At 37.3% G+C, this 19,862-nt stretch overlaps 1 protein-coding gene across 5 annotated transcripts in view; it reads left to right on the top strand.

Moving 5' to 3' along the window:
- The window catches only part of NFIA (nuclear factor I A), a 526,896-nt gene that overhangs the window by 468,454 nt on the left and 38,580 nt on the right, over positions 1–19,862 (top strand). For 4 of the 5 annotated variants that reach the window (XM_060773622.2, XM_060773618.2, XM_060773623.2 and 1 more), the window contains 3 exons: positions 4,168–4,346; positions 7,474–7,639; positions 13,931–14,022. In XM_060773622.2, the coding sequence (XP_060629605.1) occupies positions 4,168–4,346; positions 7,474–7,639; positions 13,931–14,022 (437 nt within the window). The remainder of the gene's footprint in view (positions 1–4,167; positions 4,347–7,473; positions 7,640–13,930; positions 14,023–19,862) is intronic. The other variant, XM_060773621.2, reaches the window with a different exon arrangement.

Here is a 19,862-nt window from a genome sequence, read left to right as displayed (position 1 = left end):
TTTAATAACCCGCCTCCATCTCCTTGAAGGAACTCAGAATGACTTACATGGGGTTAAGCCCAATAGAACAGTTAAAACATAATATTTATTATTTATTTATTTGCTATACTTGTATACCGCTGCTTCTCAGCCTAGCCGGCGACTCAGCGCGGTTTACAACAAAATATAACAATCGGCAATATACAGTTTAAAAGCATAAAAAACATAATACACAATACATATATCAACAAACAATCCAATTCAACTCCTGACTAAAATCGTGATCCAGTTTCGTTGTCCATATTGCCAGTCCTTTAATCATTACATTCCTTGCACTGAGTTAACCGAATGCCTGCTCGAACATCCAGGTTTTTAGTCTTCTACGGAATACTATCAATGAGGGGGCTGATCTTACCTCCATGGGAAGGGCGTTCCATAGCCGCGGGGCCACCACAGAAAAGGCCCTGTCTCTTGTCCCCGCCAGCCACACCTGTGAAGCAGGCGGGATAGAGAGCAGGGCCTCCCCAGAAGATCTTAGGGTCCTGGTGGGCTGATAGGCCGAGATACGTTCGGATAGGTAAGTTGGGCCAGAACCGTTTAGGGCTTTAAAGGCCAGAGCCAGCACTTTGAATTGAGCTCGGTAGCAGATCGGCAGCCAGTGGAGCTGGTGCATATACATTAAAATGCATATCAACAAAATGATAACAGAAATGATATAATGAAATAAACAACATTAAACAGTATATAAAACAACATCAGAACCAAACAACCAGAAGCAAAGTTCAACGTCTCGTCATGGGTGGGCGGACTGGTTGACTCCTGAATCTCCTGCTATGGGGGCAGCAAGTCCCAACAGCAATTTTCTACTTCTCCACACACAGACAATCCAAATTAAGAATGAACCCTGGTGCAGAGTTCAGAATCAACAGAGGTCTAGATGACCTCGCAGCATCTTAAGGATGGGTGGCAGTAAGAGCCAAATTAGATATGCCACCCTGAAACAAAATTCAACAACCACCATGAGGCAAAATGTAGAAGGCTGCAGTATGAAGAACAGATAGTGTTTCTACTGCTGCTTCTCTTTTTCTCATAAAAATATGCTTTGGTTTTTAAAATGGGGAAAATTCCTTGTTGTGCGGGCTTTCTAATCCATTGAGATTAATGATTGTATGGGATGCAGTAGTATGTGTAGTATTAATGATTATATGGGATGCAGTAGTATGTGGCTATGGAGATCATCTATGTCCAGGAGCCTGTACTTCAGAAGGATAACACTCTACATATATAATTTTCGCATATGCACATCATAGCTGAAAGTTTCAGGATGTGGGGAGAACTGCTATAGCCATTCACTCAAAAGGAGATGAGGAAGTGACCAAGCTGCCAAGATGGCTACTTCTGCAGCAAAAAGGTCTGTGGGGCTTTAAAAAATAAGGTTGTTTTGCATGGAGCGTGGTCCAGAACTACTGGCTGTGATGTCCACATTCTTTATTATGAACGATTTATTAATGGAAAAGTATTCATAGTCCAACTTGCATGGAACAAAGGGCAAGTAAAGGGACCTTTGCATTTGTTTCATTAAGCTTCCTCTATAGTATCAGTGAGACAGAAGTGCATATTTTTAGCTCTTCTTTTGATATTGGCTTACAATCTTCATTCAACTTTGCTGTGTACTGCCAAATTGTGTATTGCCAGATTGTCTATACATTCTGCTCCTTCAATATATTAAGCATACTTCAAGACTAATGCAATATATTTCCCTGTACACAGCGTGACTTTCATAACTTTTATTGAAGCAGTTCTTTGTGGTTTACAAGTGCAGTATATGGGCGTAGATAGCCATAAAAGTTTAATAGGGCTGGCCAAGAGAGGATGACTATATACTTTAGTCAGAAATAAATTGTAATATGAGAGAAGCTATTTTGTACAAATCCAATACTCTTCTGTGATTCAGTGTGCTAAAATGAAAGAAAGTCAGCAAAATATAGACGCTTTCTAGACATGATCAGCTTTATAGTACAACAATGATGAATTTGTAATATGGAATTCAAATAACTTTACCGAAGGATTGCTTTTATTTTGAATATATGTATTATATTTAACCAGAATTCAGAGAGAAATATTATTTTTTCAGGGACACAGTTTTGTTCCCCAGTTATCAGAGCAACTGAAATATGGAATGCTATCTTAGATGTGGTTGTTTTCATAGTTTTGGTAGAGAGGGGGGAAATTGGGGAGAAAATGAAAATAAAACTATATATAAGTACTGTGTAAAATTAGCAAAGGCTAATTCAAAACATTGTCTGTACCTCAACACCACATTACCACATGATACTACTAAAAATGAGTGTCTATGACTTTTTGATACATTGCCTTCTATCATATTTCATCTACCAATGCCAACCAATGTCTACGTGCTTTATCATTGCTATTGTCACCCAGATCTTTTGAAACAGATGTTGAATGAGGTAGAAAGCTGATTGTTCTTCATCTTGAACAGAAACAAGATGGAAACATGGGTAGCTAGTTCCTCCAATCTCACTGGGGTGATGAGTCCACTCCAGGATTATGCTGAAATATTCTTGGAAAACAGTTGCCTAGCTTTAAAAAATATCATGTGAAAACCTGAGTGGATTCACATTTCCTCTGACTTCAGAACCAACAGCCCAGACATAGAATAGCCTTAGACAAACCACTGTTGCTTAGGATGCATCTACACTATTGAACTAATGTAGTTTGACACCACTCTAACGGCCACGTCTTAATGCTCAGCTAGTGCCACATCAAGCTACAAGTTCCAGGATTCCATAGCATTGAACCATGGCAGTTAAAGCAGTGCCAAACTGCATTAATTCTTCAATGTAGATGCATCCACAGTCTCAAGCTCTGAGTATACCAAACATGAAAATAAGAACAGTCCTACTTGTAAAATTGCCTTCCACAGGATGACACCCTCACACTGCCATTATAAAAGTGTCATTCTTCCATATCTTTATTAGGTGGAAATTCTCCACAAGCTATGACGTATGATAGCAGGATAGATCTCTTTCACAGTACACATGCATATTTAACGAATTCTGAGATTTGCAATTTCATAAGGTGTCAAGAATTTTCTACTTGGGACCTCTAGCGCCACCCCAAACTACATTTCCAGAATTCTGAAGGATTCAGTTATGGTAGTTAAATTGGCTTAAACGTATGTTGTATTTAAAAAGACCATATTGGTGTTTTCAAGAAAAAACTATATCTGCTGAAATTAATTTGTAGTCTCCTACTTGGATAATACAGCATCTGTAGAGCACTTAATCCACTTAAGCAAACTGTACTGTGACTACTAATTTTTATGATTATCCTGGTCATTGAAGTAGAGTATTAGGGTTTTAAAAGAGTTTGCTCACATGAACAAATGACATCACTGAAATGCATCAGTGTACTTCACTGCCTCATTCATTGCCTTGGGATATCTAAAGGCAACTGCACTAACAGCAATAACCCAATCTCTTTTCCTGTTAAGATTTTATCTGTGAATCCTTAACATGTGAAGTTACTACCTTATACTTCTCAAAATAGGATATCTAAAAATTTTGCCTGGGAACGTTTCATTTCTCACATATAAAAGATAGAATATGGATGCTGGTTTACATGAAAACAAATTCCTTAAAAATAATATTCCTCCACTGTACAGAAAAAGTGACATAAACAAAGCCTGAAAGAGAACCATCATTATGTTATTGCCCATTTATAGCTCAAAATAAAATGGGTCCCCATGTGCAAACCAGAATTATGCAGAATGTCAATTAAATCAACTGTAATCTCCCAAATACATTTTTTATTGCTGGTTTCATTAGAAAGGCTCTTAAGGTAATGAATACTCGTCACTTTTACCAAGAACTGCTGGCTCCTTTATAAATGATGACCACTAAAAATGCAGGAAAGACATTTTAAAATCTGGCTGCATTTAAGCTCTGCCTCTATACTTGCAATGCTGTAGAATTTAATATGACCTGATGTACTCTGAAAATCAGTACAGGGAGCATGAGCATCGTATTTTACAAAATATACATTTGGGGAAAGGGCTTTCTAAATGGAGATGTATTAAAATAATTAGAGCTACAATGAATTTTAAATATGTGTATCCAAACCCAAAACTCTATTCCTTATAATGTCTTTTGTTTTTCTTTCCTATAGCAAGTCCACATGCAACACCATCGACTCTTCATTTTCCAACATCACCCATTATTCAACAGCCTGGGCCATACTTCTCACACCCAGCAATCCGCTATCATCCTCAGGAGACTCTGAAAGAGTTTGTCCAACTTGTCTGTCCCGACGCTGGTCAGCAGGCTGGACAGGTGGGGTTCCTCAATGTAAGGAAGCCATTTCTCTTTTATTTCCTAGATGATTATTACTGTATCAAATAATCATGTTGACAGAGTTGGTGGTAGAGGAGATGAGTTAAAGACACATTTGACCAATTGTGTGCTGCTGCAAGGAAAAACTATATTGTGGAACATGAGTGAGGTCAAGTTTAAGGGAATTAAGACCTACTGATTGTTAATGGGGTTAGATTGATGAGATTTGCATATGCTTGATGTTGGCTAGCTTGTGCCCATCACACATTTTTTATTTGCTAATATATAATTTTCAGGTGAGTCATTGAACAGTAGTTTCCTAAGCACAGTTTTATGTGAAAATGTTTCAAGTAAGCTCAAGACATCATGCCAATAATGGCCATCAGATATAATGCTATCACTCACAAAGTGTTTCACAAGATACAATTGTGTAAAGAAGGGAATGAGACAAGAAAAAAACAGACATGTGATTCTATTGTTTACATAGATTTTCAACATAACTCTGAAGCATTAAAAATGGAAACACTAAAACGAGATAAGTCAAAGTGCCATCCATGTAATGCTTAATCATATTTACGTACAAACAAGTTATGAATATTATATGGAGATCTCTTTTGGCGTTCTCTCTTGCTCACAATCAGATAAAAGCAGAAGCTTGTATTGGTGGTTCTGGGGTTCAGTTAAAACTTTAAAGGAAGTACCATTTCCCAAAATAAGTTCAGCACCCCCTTTAAAGCTGGGACTAAAATCCAGAGTGGTAATGGAGAAAGTGGCATTGGGGGGGGGGGGGAAGTGCTTTGGGGCTACTGTGATGTAACCTACTATGATGAATACTTTCCAACTGCATGTCATCTTATAATGGCCTATTAGAGAGGTGTGCAGATATCAAGGAAGGAACATTAGGCAGGTGATTGAGTCTACATGGCTGGAAGAAAATGTCAGAAGTTCTTCAGTTTGCAGGGTATGAGGTTCCCGCTCCTAAAAGAGTAGGTGTATAAATGCCCTAATATTTTCAAGACAAGAAAGAGCCTCACTGTATGGTCACAATATTTACTTTGTGTAATATCTAATCATAATCAAATGATAGGCTGACAATTGATAGGGAATCTAACAATAAAATGACAACATCACTTACAATATAAGTGCAATCTCAGTCTCTTAGTTTTACCTTCCATGATTCGAAAGGTAAATTATTCAGTTTCATCCTTTTTGACAGGAAAGTATAACTAAAAATGATGACCTTGTAATTTTTACTAATTATGTCTTCAGACGGGAAAGTAAAAGACAGCTGTTTCAGATCAGCCACATTCACTTTTTTTAAAAAGGCTTTCCTATAGCACTTTAGATTAAGTTGACCAGAACTTGAACTCAAGGAGATAAAAGTACAGTTCCTTATGGTTTGTTATTGCTAAAAGCTGTTATCTTCCCCTTATCTCTCTGAAAAATTAAACAATGTTCCAAGATTATGGTTGAGCAACCTCAGGTTGTTGCTTTTCTCAAAGAAACTTTAATAATTATCTTCATGGGGATTGGAATAACATTCCATTTGTATGCAGAAATGATTGACTCTGTTTAGAGCTTTATCTACAAATAAGGCTTAAATATCTTGCAAACAGTAAGGCACTTAACTGAAGAATAATGATTGGTGTTGTTGTTTTTACTCTTTATGTTTCCGATATGCATCATTCCTGAAAGTATAAATGGTTGCTTTTAGCACCCAATTTGTTAGCTGTGTCTGATAAAGCTATATCTGACACCATGACCAATGCTTTAGATCCAGACCCTGGAGCTGGACCCAAACAACTACAGGCATAAGGAAATTAACATTGTTTAAAACAGTACCTGCCGGACTGCTTTCTGTAGCAATTATCAGGCTTCTGCTTTTCAGTGCTTTGCACAGGGTGTAGCATAAGCAATATCTCTGGAATTTCTTTGTACCTTTATGAAATTGGGTCTAGGGAAACTTAACTTCTGAATAGGTATACATAGAATTACATGACTACTTTCTTTGTTCTCACACAGCATCCCAGTGAAAGGTCTGATCCAATACAATTCTGTATATTTGAGCCATTATTTTAACTATTACCCAAACTATCATTAAAATATTTTTGTAGACATTAAAAGTTTTTTTATGAATAGCAATTTGCTTTTCTTATCCCAAATCATGTGCTTTGTCATAAACTGGAAAGAATTAAAAATAGATGGGCAAAGTGGTAAAAAGACACATTATAGTAAAAGAAAAAGCTCACACACCATTTACTCCATGTTAGACCCCTTCCCCATTGTTGCATCTGTTTATTTGACATGCATTCTGGTGTTTTTTTTTCTTTTCTTTTAATCAAAGTGCCTATAGGTTTCATAACGTTCATCAAAAATAAACATTTTGACCAAAGAACAAACAAATCCAAGAAGCACCTGGTTCACTTCCTTCTCATACATAAAACAAATAATGCTCTTAAGCATTATTAGTGTTGCATTCCTAAAATCAGATTTGTGATTTGTCTATGCAATGTTAGAAAGAATTTTTGTCCAGTGGATTCAGGTGAAAAGTGGTTGGGTGTGATGCCAGCCCTTTCATTTGTTGAAACATCTAACAACAGAAAAGTTGCTTGAGGTTTTGACTTCTTCGTGTGTTAATTCTGAACTGCAAATCCCCAAATCACCTTGATCAACAGAATTTCTCAAATGAAATCAAAGAATATGACAGAAGTGATTCTTACATTTGAGCCCTTGTAAAAACACAATGTTGGAAAAGGTATAAAAAAATTCCTTCTATATATAACATAATACGGCTTGACTCCTAAGTTGCTTCCTCATTCACTGGTTTCAGAAGGTGTGATTTACATCAACTTGTCTCATTCATCTGCAGCCAAGCCAGAGGATGTATCCTACTATTTTCAATGGGTCAGTGCCTCAACAGCAGAGGAAAAAGAGAGGCATGCACAAAAGGAAATTTGGGTTCAAGCCATGCAAAATGTATATATTAAATTATATCAATCCAAGCCAACTCTCTTACGAATTTTGTGTGTGTGTGCATGTGTTTTTAGCCCTGAGCAATTTCAAGCTTCTGCTGTCAATGTGCTGTTATTTTGTTACCAGAGGTAACTAATAGTTATTAATTGTTTCCTTGTGTATTTGGCAGCCCAATGGTAGCAGCCAAGGCAAGGTGCACAATCCATTCCTTCCTACTCCAATGTTGCCACCGCCACCTCCACCACCAATGGCCAGGCCTGTACCTCTGCCAGTGCCAGACACAAAGCCTCCAACTACGTCAGCAGAAGGAGGTGCCGCTTCTCCTACTTCACCAAGTAAGTACAACTGCTGAAAGGAGAAAACAATGGGACTGATATTATTATTTGTGGCTTTCTCAACCCCTCCTTCATACCTCTGAGAAGTAGAACAATAATTCATTAAGAACATTCCTTGTGAGCGTCAGAGCTGCCAAACAGCAAAAAATAAAATAATAGAATTGATTTCTTGTGAAAAGTGTAAGGAGAGATTACTAAATTTGCTTTCTTGCTTAAATATTTGTAAAGTTCCCTGGTAGTGTGGATCTAGGTATAAATTGAGAATCCCTTATCTGGAATTACAAAATTGAAAATACTCCACAATCCAAAGCTATCCACATTGGTTGCTGAGATAATGAGGGTTTTGCTTTCTGATGGTTCAATGTACAAAGGTTTGTTTTATGCATTAACTTATAACAAATATTATGTATAAAATTACCGTCAGGCTAAGTGTATAGGATATATATATATATAAAACATAAATGAATTTCATATCCCATCTTAGAGATAACCAATCATGAACATATATGTAAATATAGGTATTCCAAAATCTAAACAAATATTCAAAATACCTCTGTTCCCAAGCATTTCATTTAAGGCATACTGAACCTTTATATACTTTCCCACTGAAATCTATGAAAAATGTTTTTAAATTTGATATCAACACAATGATCCCCAAATATACTTGATCCTTTCTTGGGGCATTAAAAAGAGAAAACCTGATAATGTTGTACTTTAACTAAAATATTCTGCTATCTGCTATCAGTTATCTGCTGCCCACCTTTCTTTGCCTACAGCTGTCACTGCAAAAGGGGTCTCTTTCTCTCCACACATTGAAAGAGCCCATTCATGCAGTATCCACAGCTCCATTTCAGGATTAACAGGGTAAATCAATAAGGTTGTTGCCATGAAAGAGCTAGATATCAACTGGGTTGATAATCCATCATTCATGCAGGTAACATAGAGGCTAGAATCCTATTAGTACTCCCCTTTGGAAGTGGTCAGACATTTTTGTCATGAAGAAATTTTTTATCCAATTCGAGGTTGTGGAAGCAAACTTTTAATGAGGTGACACTGCATATGTGGACGTGCACTCTTGGCATGCCCACATATGCAGGAATACTGATGCTGAAACTGGCATCAGTATTCTTTTGGTCGTGCATAGTTTTGCACATCTGAGTGTCTATCCCTTTCTCATAGAATCATAGAATTGGGAGAGACCTCAAGGACCATCCAGTCTAACCCCCTGTCATGCAGGAAAATCACAATCAAAGCATCCCCAACAGATGGCCATCGAGTCCAGCCTCTGCTTAAAAACCTCCAGAGAAGGAGATTCCACCACACTCTCAGGCAGCATATTCCACTGGTGAACAGTTCTTGCTATCATGAAATTCTTCCTAATGTTTAAGTGGGCTTTTCCTACAGTTTGAATCCATTTCTCTGTATCCTAGTCTCTAGAGAAGCAGAAAACAAGCATTCCCACTCTCATTGCAACATCCTTTCAAATATTTAAAAATGACAGGCATGTCCCTTCTAAACTTTCTCTTCTCCAAGTTATGTTTAAGCATACCCAGCTCCCTCAGCCGGTTTTATGGGGCTTGACTTCCAGACCTTTAATCATTTTGGTCATCCTCTTGACATGTTCTCACTTATCAGTGTCTTTGAATTGTGATGCCCAGAACTAGATGCAGTATTTCATGTCAGACCTGACCAAAACAGAATAGAGTGGTGCTATTTCCCACAATATAGACCAGGGTCCTCAAACTTTTTAAAGAGAGGGCCATGTCACAGTCCCTCAAACTGTTGGGGGGCCACATTATAATTTGCAAAAAAATGAATGAATTCCTATGCACACTGCACATATCTTATTTGTAGTGCAAAAAACACCTTAAAACAATACAATAATTAAAATGAAGAACAATTTTAACAAATATAAATTATTAGTATTTCAATAGGAAGTATGGGCCTGCTTTTGGCTGATGAGATGTGATTGTTGTTGCGTGCTTTCAAGTCATTTCAGACATAGGTTGACCCTGAGCGAGGGCTGGGTAAATGACCTTGGAGGGCTCTGTCTGGCCCTAGGGCCTTAGTTTGAGGACCCCTGATCTAGACAGTACACTAACACATCATATCTGTAATTTTTGTTAGATAATTCACATTTACTCCTTATTTTTTTGCCTAAGCATGATGCCTATACTTAAAAATGAAGGTTTGCTATTTTAAAAGAAATTATTATTGAGTATCCCTCACTCAAATGGCTCATGTGGGGTGTTTGTTTGCTTCATATTGGACCAAGTTTTTAAAAGGGAGTAAATATTTTTACACATGTGATACCCTAGCATTAGTCAGTTTCATGTCCAGTCTGAATCTGTGTTCTTAGTTCTTTGATTAAATTATACGTGTGCCATTATCTCCACTGGATGTTCAAAAGCTACAATTTGGACTCACTACTGTTACTCAAAATTACATTGGTTTAAGATCAAATTAATTGGAGGTATGTTCAGGGAAGTCCCTGCAAGTCATACCAAATGTCATGCTTGAGTAGCTGGAATTAGATTTGAAAAGTGCAAGCAGCTCTGGATGTGTCTCCTGAGAAGCTTCCTGGAAGCTGATGGTGGGATCTTCCCATAACAACAAATTGGTAGTAAATGAATGAACAACAACATGGTAGTGCTGTAGTAGTAGATGTATCGTGTAGAAAGGGAGGGAGGACGGGATCAGGTATGCAGATTGATCTGATAGCTTTGGTGGCAGATTTTGAGACTGGGCTATTCCCCCACAGGCATGCTTCTTGTCTCTTGGAGCAATATCGTTTGCTTCTGCATCTGTAAAATGCTGCTGAGCTTTCATTTCCTTTATGTACACTCTGGTTCTGAAAGCACTTTGCTGGCACAAGCCCATTTTCTAATGTTTGCAGCATGCTTTATGCCAGAAGGTGTTGCTACCCTCCAAAATTACTGTCTTTCAGATGTGTTCTGTCAGGTTTTCTTGTTTGCATCTTAGAAAAGCATTTGGAGGGGATTAAATGTTACTACCAGCTATGTCAGTATAGTTATTCAAACTATGCATTTGTACATATCTTCTTTCTTGTGACAAAAGAAACAGCACTCTCTTTTTGATGATTCCTGTCCAGAATGATTTTTTTCTCTCTAGATGCAACTTTGAGGGCATTGTCAGTTGAGATATACTACAGCAGATGTACTAAAGTAGATAATCAGATGTACTAAAGTAGTGCAGTTCCTAATCGGGTCACTGTATTAGGAATGAATGATCTGGAATTGTTTGCCATTTGCTTTTTCTTAGCAGAGGTTACATCTAAAGTGATTTAAAAAGCCCCAGGTGTTGTGCCTATTCTTTCTTATTTTATACTGGTTGTTAAAATAAACTGAGTGAGGGAACATGTATAAAATTTATCAGATTATACCAAGTGCTAACAGGATATATTTTGGGATTAAAAAATATGTACGGATCTCCAAAATTATACTGAAAAGAACAGGAACAAATTATGACCCTCTCTGGTTTAAAATCCATCCTAATTATAAATAGAGAAAAGCATTTGAGCAGTGTAGACTAAGTTGCATTAAAGCAGTGGTTCCCAACCTGTGGTCCATGGACCCACAGTGGTGCACAAGAACTAAAGTATGGTCTATGGCCTCACTGTTTCTACATTGTTGCAACGAGAGCTACTGGCCTCATAAAACCCTCATATAGTGCCGAGACTTATTAAATATGGTTTTCTGTGGGTAAACAGACAACTGGATAGCATATCTTTATCAGAAACTAGAGCTGTCGTGGTCTATCCAATGTACATTTCTGAATCAGCACCCCAGATAACTAAACTGAAACTAAAATTGACCAAAAACAAATTTATAATCCTTTTGTTACTAATGTTAAAAAGTGGTCCCTTGTCAAAAAAAAAAAAAAAAGGTTGGAAACCACTGCATTAGAGGAAGTAGGGGAATGCTTATCCCACACCTCCACTCCACTTGGTTTATGCAGTTACAAGTTTATTAACTTCTTAGGTAGTGCAGTTAAACTCAGGACTATCTTGGAAACACTTCATGCTATATGCTAGTGGTTTCCAAACTTTGGTTCTCCAAGTGTTTTGAACTTCAGCTCTTAGAATTCCTGACAATTGCCCAAGCTGGCTAGAGTTTCCAAGGAGCCAAGGTCCAAAATAACTGGAGAACCAACATTTGGGAATAACTGCTGGATGCTTCTAAAAGTTCTCAACCTTTTATCCTTCAGGCGCTTTTGCATTTTGGTACCCAGAATTCCTGACAGTTGGCCAAGCTGGCTGAGGTTTCTGGGAGTTGAAGTCCCAAACACCTGTAGTACCAAAGGTTGGAACCACTGTCCAGGAACATAGTAATGCAACCAGTTCTTTCACTCTTCACAACAGTTGTTTTTCTTGTGCTGCTCAGATCCACACAATCCTTCTTTCCTGTATATGTAAGAACATAGGAAACTACCTTATACATCTGTTGGTTTATCTTTCTGAGATAAAATGGTGGGTCGTTATGATCCTAAGCAGCATTTTGTAATCTTTTTGGTGTACTATATCAGCATAATTATACCAATCTAGGAGGTTGTGGTTGCGAGCATAGAATCAGTGAAGGAAGTAGGGCATTGGAGGAAAAGGTTTCTCAGAGCTGGCATATTTTATGTGTTTTCTTCTCCTGCTTGATATTGGGAAAAGTGCAACAATGTTTGTGTTGATTTTCATACCCTTAGCACATAATCCTACTGGAATTTAATTCTTTCATAAGACACGAATAGTTGACCATTTTTCCAGTAATCGTTTGTTGACTATCATGCATATTGATGGCAGTCTCACAGTTACTCTATGTTAGTAATCTAACAAAAGAGTGGCCTAACTATGGAGTTGTGGAGGTGGGGGAGATAAACTAGATTTTGTTGAGACTTTGTCCATTGATTTAGGATGATTGATCACTATTTTACTGATATCAGTAATTCTGTTAGTAAGAAAATGATGCAACAAACAAGGTCCTGATCTTCATTGACTGGAGGGTTGTTTTTTTTTTACTCATGTATACTTTTTTCAAAGGAAAAAATGAATTTGTCATATAAATCAAATTAAGGTTTGTAATTGTTCTAAGAAATATAGCTTGTTCTCATTTTGCACAGTGAATTGATGTCTGCAAAAACTCTACTGAGAAATGTACTGGACACTTGCATTCCAAGTGTGAGAAGGTCTAAAAACAACAGTGAAGAAATGCTAGGTCAAAATTAAGATCATTTATTTCTAAACAATCCTGTTTTTCAGATCTACTAATTAAAGTGAGTTATGTTAGACAAAAGAATTCCCCTGGCAAAGATGAGGTCCTTGGTATACCAACAGAAAACTCCATAGGCATAGCTCTGGTGATGTTTTGCCAGTGGAAGGTCTTCCAAGACTGTATCAGAGACAGCATTTCCATTCATTCCCTAGGATTAGGCCATTCAGTAACATCAGCATGGAGATAATACAGCTATGTTCCATTGAAATGAATTGAGAGGAAAAAACAAAAACTGAACTGTTGGCAACAAGAAAAAGATACATTTGCCTGCTGCCTCCCTTAGCCAGCATAAGTCTCTATGCCGCTCAGTATGGTTTTTCTTAATACAAGTATATTTTGAAGGGTTCTAGTTTAGTTTTTCATATACCATTTAATGGTGATCCTCCAGATTTCTAGCTAGAACAAATGGAATTAATGGACCATGTTGCTCAGTAACATAGGAGCCACTTAATCACGGCCAATGCTTTTATATAAATATCAACTTATTGATATAGTTTTTCACCTACCAAATGCACAGCACCCCATTATGTTCTGTTACTGTATCATTTTTACTGAACAAATCCATAATAAAATGATGAGGGATTTGTCAGCCTTGGATTCATACCCTGAGTTCTGATCTGGAACAATGAACTGATTGCCATAAAATGCATGCAAATCAATTTAGCATCAGTGAAGATCATATCTTTGTTCCTGTGAATGAGTGGAGTAAATGATTGCTATAAATTACTTGTCCCACAGGTAAAAGTATTTTTATTGAAGTTGACATGCCTTAGTCCAGATGTATGACATCATCTCACTTTGTGTTGAAAAGAGAGACCATTTTCTCTTACCTAATTATGTCCACATTGATTATCTCCATCATTTAAAATCCAGTTGTTCCAAGTCCTGACAACATGACTCCATTATATGTTTCAGCATCAGCATCTGTTTAGGTGGCTTTGTTGTTTTTTTGATGTTGTTTGTCCGTGATCTAGTGCTGCTTCCTGAACGCATGTATCCCTTCCCTTCACAGCCTACTCGACACCCAGCACCTCCCCTGCAAACCGATTCGTCAGTGTTGGACCACGGGATCCAAGCTTTGTAAATATCCCTCAACAGACACAGGTGGGAAGCTTTCATCTACTGCTCTTTGATGTGCTGCTTGTTAATTCTCTGGTGTATTTTCACGTTGCTTTGGCACTTAACTTGCATTTCTCCACCAGTCAGCTCATTCTCATAGTCTGAGTGTCAATGGTGAAATGTCATTCCGAGTATATGTTTGTATTTGTTCCAGGATGTTGTGACAACAGTGCTTTTTGTTCTTTGTACCTAGAAAAAAAACCCATTATTTTTACTCCTGTACTTCAGATATCTGCAATTATTTCCTATAGAACAGAGAACTGAGGAGCTACATCAGTCCTCTATGGGACCTTAGAGAATAGCTCCCCATTTTCAACTTTTAAATTTGTTTTGGAACAGCTTTTAGTACACAGTGCCCATGAATCATTATGTCTCTGTTTTGTTCTAGTTAGTAAAGCCTTTTTAAATATGAACTTTATTGGGGAGATCTCATGAATGGTCAAAGGCTTTTTTTTTGGTAAGCCTTACTTTGCAAATTAGTATCATCAACATGTTTTTTTAAGTTCAGTTTTGTACATTGATGTCACATGGTCTTACTCAAAAAGAGAGCTTCAAGAAATAAGGGGAAATAAGGGCATTGCTTTCCCTCCCATTAATTTTCCTTCATGCCCCAAATTTCTAGCATTGCAGCATGTTAAAAACTTTAGTCGTGCATTCAGAAATGCAGTTTAGACATCACAAGAAAAGGGGCAGACAAAGTTACAAAGGGAATGAAAACACAGCAAATGTATTTATAAAATAACCATCATAGTTAGAGGTAAAGGTTTCCTCTGCGATTATCTAGTCATGTTCGACTCGGGGGGGGGGGGGGGGGTTGCTCACTCCATTTCTAAGCCAAAGAGCTGGTGTTGTCCATATATGCCTCCAAAGTCATGTGGCCAGCATGACTGCATGGAACGCTGTTACCTTCCTGCAGACGCGATACCTATTAATCTACTCACACTTGCATGTTTTCAAACTGCTGGGTTGACAGAAGCTGGGCCTAACAGCGGGAGTTCACCCCGCTCCCCAGATTCGAACCCCCAGCTTTTTGGTCAGCAAGTTCAGCAGCTCAGTGATTTGACCTGTTGTGCCACCAGGGCCCAGTTAGAGGTACAACAACAGTTTTAACACTAGGGCACACTAACTTTTGTCTTTGGATATTTTTGGTTTGGATTGATTTCCAAAACATTTTTTAATGAGAATTGGAATAAATTTAAATTCACAAATTCAAATATATTATTGATTAAATATTCCTAAGACTGAAATGAATGTTTTTCTACTACCCCAGTTGATTAGAGGTGATACTAAAATAAATTGCATTTATACTTGATTACATAGGGGAATAATGTTATATCGGACAGTTCTAACCAAGGAGATCAAGAATGCATTAGAGGAAATAGAACAATGGATTTAGAGTAGGGCAGAAGTTTATATTACAGTGCTTGCTGTTATAGTCATGATTTCTCCACTAAAGAGAAACCATAAATTATAAGACAAAGCATCTGTATTGCAGCTGATGTGACACTTACGCAGCAATAAAAAAAATTTCACCAACAGCTCCTTGTACATGCATCTCTCCAGAAACGTGGTCTCTAATGTTTTCTAATATTCTACCATACAACAGTAATATTTAGAGTCTGTATGAAATCAAAAAAGTGTATTATAGGATACTTACACACACACTTGATCAGCTAGAACTTGATATGCAACTTCCTTACTAGTTTGAATTCAGCTAGCTAACTTGGCAGATATCTTTATACAGCTGGCTTCCTATGATAATATTCTGTTAATGGAAGGGGAAAGGTTGGGAATAATGTGGCCCTTCAGATATGTTGTACCTCAACTCCCTGCATTCCTTATCATTGGCTATGCTGGCTAGGACTGTTTGGAGTTGTAGTCCAGTAAAACCTGCAGGGCCACATTAATCTCATTTCTAGTGAGGGGAAGTAAAAAAGATAATACAGAGTTAAAGATGCTAACTATGTGAATAAATGCAATTCATCATTTTTATCATACAGCATGAAGCATTTTATTTTTGGACCAAGAGTGTCAGAGGCTACAATGCTAAACATACTTATTTGAGAGTAAGTCCCTAATAATTCAATTGGACTTATTTTTCAGTAGACATGATATGATTCATATTTTCAGAATATATGCTTGATAGGCCATGGCTATCCCTTTGAAATATTCAATGTCAGTACTTAAGAGTGCCCATTACAACTCCCTTCTACTTGTTCAGACTTGTCTAGCTTCGACAGCATAATGGTCCTATGCAGACATTCATTTTCAGCATTTTCAACTCACACAATGCTTTGTGTTAATAGCACAGTCAGAACTACATAATGTTCAAGCCATGGGTGCACCATTGATTTGTATGAGTTTGTCTTCTATATTTTCTCTGTTTGCTATTTAAAATTTGCCTTGTTTTTTATTATATAAAATACTACTGGTGTATTGTAAGGGAGTTATTTGAAGTTATTGTATATTTGGTTTGGTTTTTTGGAGTGGTGAAGCAGTACCAGACTAAATTCACCACTTAGCCCTAGCTAACAGGATTTTAAAAAGAAGTTTCATGGAGACCCAATCAACATTGGAATATAGACTTGGGATGAAGAAGCCTTTATCTATGCTTTAATCCTGGTTTGGTTGTCCAACATTCATATTATACATGACGACAAAGCATTCCCTTACAATAATCTAAAGCTCTTTTGAACTGAACACCATTTTGAATTTTCGATTCTTGCTCATTAGATCAGTTGCAATAACATATGAGATCAAGTGATTCAGACATGATGAGGAACAGTGATAGGAAACTGAATGAAAACATGTTGGAATACATCCTATTTCTCTACATAGGCCAGAAGACATTTGGGGGGGGGGGGGCACATACCAAGTTTTCTCACTGATATTAAGAAAAGGAAGATAATGCCATTGGAGTGCATCCAGACTGAGTGAAAAGTTCCATATTTTGGTCTTATGCTTCCTGATTTTATACTGAATTAAAATGAACGGGTCTGTCAAGCTGATATAAAAAAATATCTAATTGTATCAGGCACCTACTAAAAATATTCTTGGACAACAACAATGTGTGTGTATCTCCAAAAAATATCAGAAAGAACAGGAACAAAATTTGAGACTTTCTAGTCTTTTTCATCAGTCTGAATGCACCCTTGGTTTTTGTTTTGTTTTTTACATCAGATGGAACATAAAAGTGAGAAACCACGAAGAGCATCTTAAATTCATCCAACACTAATTTGATCTCACTGATATTGGGATAACTCTACCTTCACCTTATACAGACTTTGTGAAATATTTGAATCAGAAGCTTGACCAAAACACTTTGTCGTCTTAGACAGGGACACGTTCTGAATGTGCTTTTCCCAAGCCATTTCAAATTTCCAATGTCACTTAAGAAAATAATTGTTGGCAGTTTTGTTAGCAGCTAATTTGAAGCAGATGTTAAAAAATATTAAGGCTGTGCTTAATTTCCCATCATCATGAGGACGGAAAGAATTAACCAGAGAAACTTATGTTTAGGACAACTATAGCTTTTATTTAGCATGTTTTCATGGTTACAGCACAGTCTTTGAAAGGTCAAGAACAAGAAGCATTATCATTTGGCAATTATAATTTCAAAATACTAATTTAGCATGAAAACTTAAAATGGGATTTAATTGTGTTCCTCCTCCATAAAATTGGAACAATATGAAGCATGGCCTAAACAGCACACAGATGTGACATACTAGAAGAATCCGTTCCAAAATAAACTGCATCCTTATTGTGTTTCTAGTTGCATACATCCAATAGCTACTATATAGGCCTGGTCAGACATTTATTTTTTCACACAGTTGAGTACTGGTGGAAATGGAATGGGAGAGTGCACATACTGTTGCATAACCAGCTGTGAGCAGAGTTGGAAGCAATTAGTTACAGATAACTATTTCTTGCAGTGAAGTTCTTCTTTAACTCTAATAACATTATATTATAACTTAACACAAACTGTAGCACTAACCAACAACCTTACATTTGTATTTGAATTAGCCACCTGGCACTCTTTCTTTTGGGGAACTGGACCTAATTCTGGACCCTGTAGTGTGTTCACAGATCCATTCATATGCGGTGGGGTGTCATACTACAGCTCTCCAACCCCAGAGGTGTTTATTTGCATTTAATGGGTGTTTATGCAATATGCAAATCCAATACATCAAGGAAGTGCAAAGAAATCTTGTAGCACTTGAGAAACTAACTTTCAGAAAGAAGTTAGTAGCATAAGCTTTTCATAGACTATATCTGTTTTCTCAGATGCATGGAGTGAAGTGCATAGGAGCTGATCTTAACAGCATGCTGTATGTGTGTATTCATAGAAATGTGAAATGTGTGAATATGGCAATGAAGTGACAAGTTCAGTTTTAACTATGGTCATTAGGGAACAAAGGAGGAATTATATTGCCTAAAACCAAGTTGAGTAGATAACCATGTGAACGGTGGAGGGAATATTTGTAATATAACCTGATGCTGGCCAGGAACCAGAAAGAGGTAATGAACTGGGCTCAAGAGCTTCAAACTCCAGTCCATTGAATTGTAAGTTGAATGCAGACAGTGGTTTCCTGACATCTATTTTAATACTAATTAATATCCCAGTCTCATGAGGACATATTACCCTTTTTCCTTAAAATAATAATAATAATAATAATAATAATAATAATTATTATTATTATTATTATTATTATTCTAGACTGCCCTCTCTCCCGCAAGGGACACTCAGGACAGTTTGCATATAAAGACGGGCAAACATAAAAGTTTCTTACCATCTACCTCATTGCTGGTATGAGTAGCATTTTGTTGGTGAACAGGGTGAATCTGTAATAAATATACAAATCTGCATACATACTATGCTTCCTTCTCTTCCATGCACTAGCTTATGCTCTCCTCACCTCTAGGGAACTCAAAGGCATTCCACACCCATTCCAAGAATGGGGAGGTTGGGGAGGGGGGCGGTCATCTCTCACTGCCCATACTTCCCATTGTTTGCCTTTCCAATAAGAAGAAGCTCTATCTTCCATCTCTTCCCCACTTTTGAGATTCTATTTCTCACTACTCATGGCTCCTCTGGCACTCCAACATCCTATAATATTTCTCAATCATTCTGTCCTTCATGTAAACCCCCAAAACAGGCACCTGCCCCATATCTAGTTAATTCTCGTGACCCATCCAAGGCTCTTTCCATACAGAAGACATTTCAGCCACTGCCACCTAGCCATGCCAAGAGTGTCTTCTCCATTCTTTTCTCCTGTAAATAAGAACAGGCCTCCATCCATCTCTCCTAATCCTTCTCCTACTGCTCTTCACCAACCTGCTTTCATTTTCCACATAAGAATATTTTTTTAATTTCTGGAAAAGAAAAGGTGCACCATTCTTATCCTTCCCCATCATTAACATTTCCTACCGCTCTAGGAAACTGAGCTTATAGAGGACTGAGTCCTCTGTTACTTCTTTCTAAAAACCTTTAATTTTCCATTTGAATCTCAAGTTAAGAACACCTGGATATTTAAAACATCAGTTAAAACAGAAATCGTACCACAAAAAAAAAGAAAAGAAAAAAGAAACCCAACCAGGAAGAGGGTATATGTTAACCCTATATGATGGTATGTTATGATTCAGCTCCATTCTTTCTATGTGTCGTCACAGGCAGCTTTGTAAAAACAGACCCCAACTCTCTTCAAACAGTCAACATTTCTTCAAAATTGCAACATTTATACAGATAATTGGAAATGGGACAATCTAGGATTTAATGTTCTATAACTCCATGAGACTTCATGTATTGGCTAAACATTGAAAAGTTG

Source organism: Anolis sagrei, chromosome 4 (genome assembly GCF_037176765.1).
Source record: "Anolis sagrei isolate rAnoSag1 chromosome 4, rAnoSag1.mat, whole genome shotgun sequence".
Lineage (NCBI taxonomy): Eukaryota > Metazoa > Chordata > Lepidosauria > Squamata > Dactyloidae > Anolis > Anolis sagrei.
This window is presented reverse-complemented; position numbering and strand designations above follow the sequence as displayed.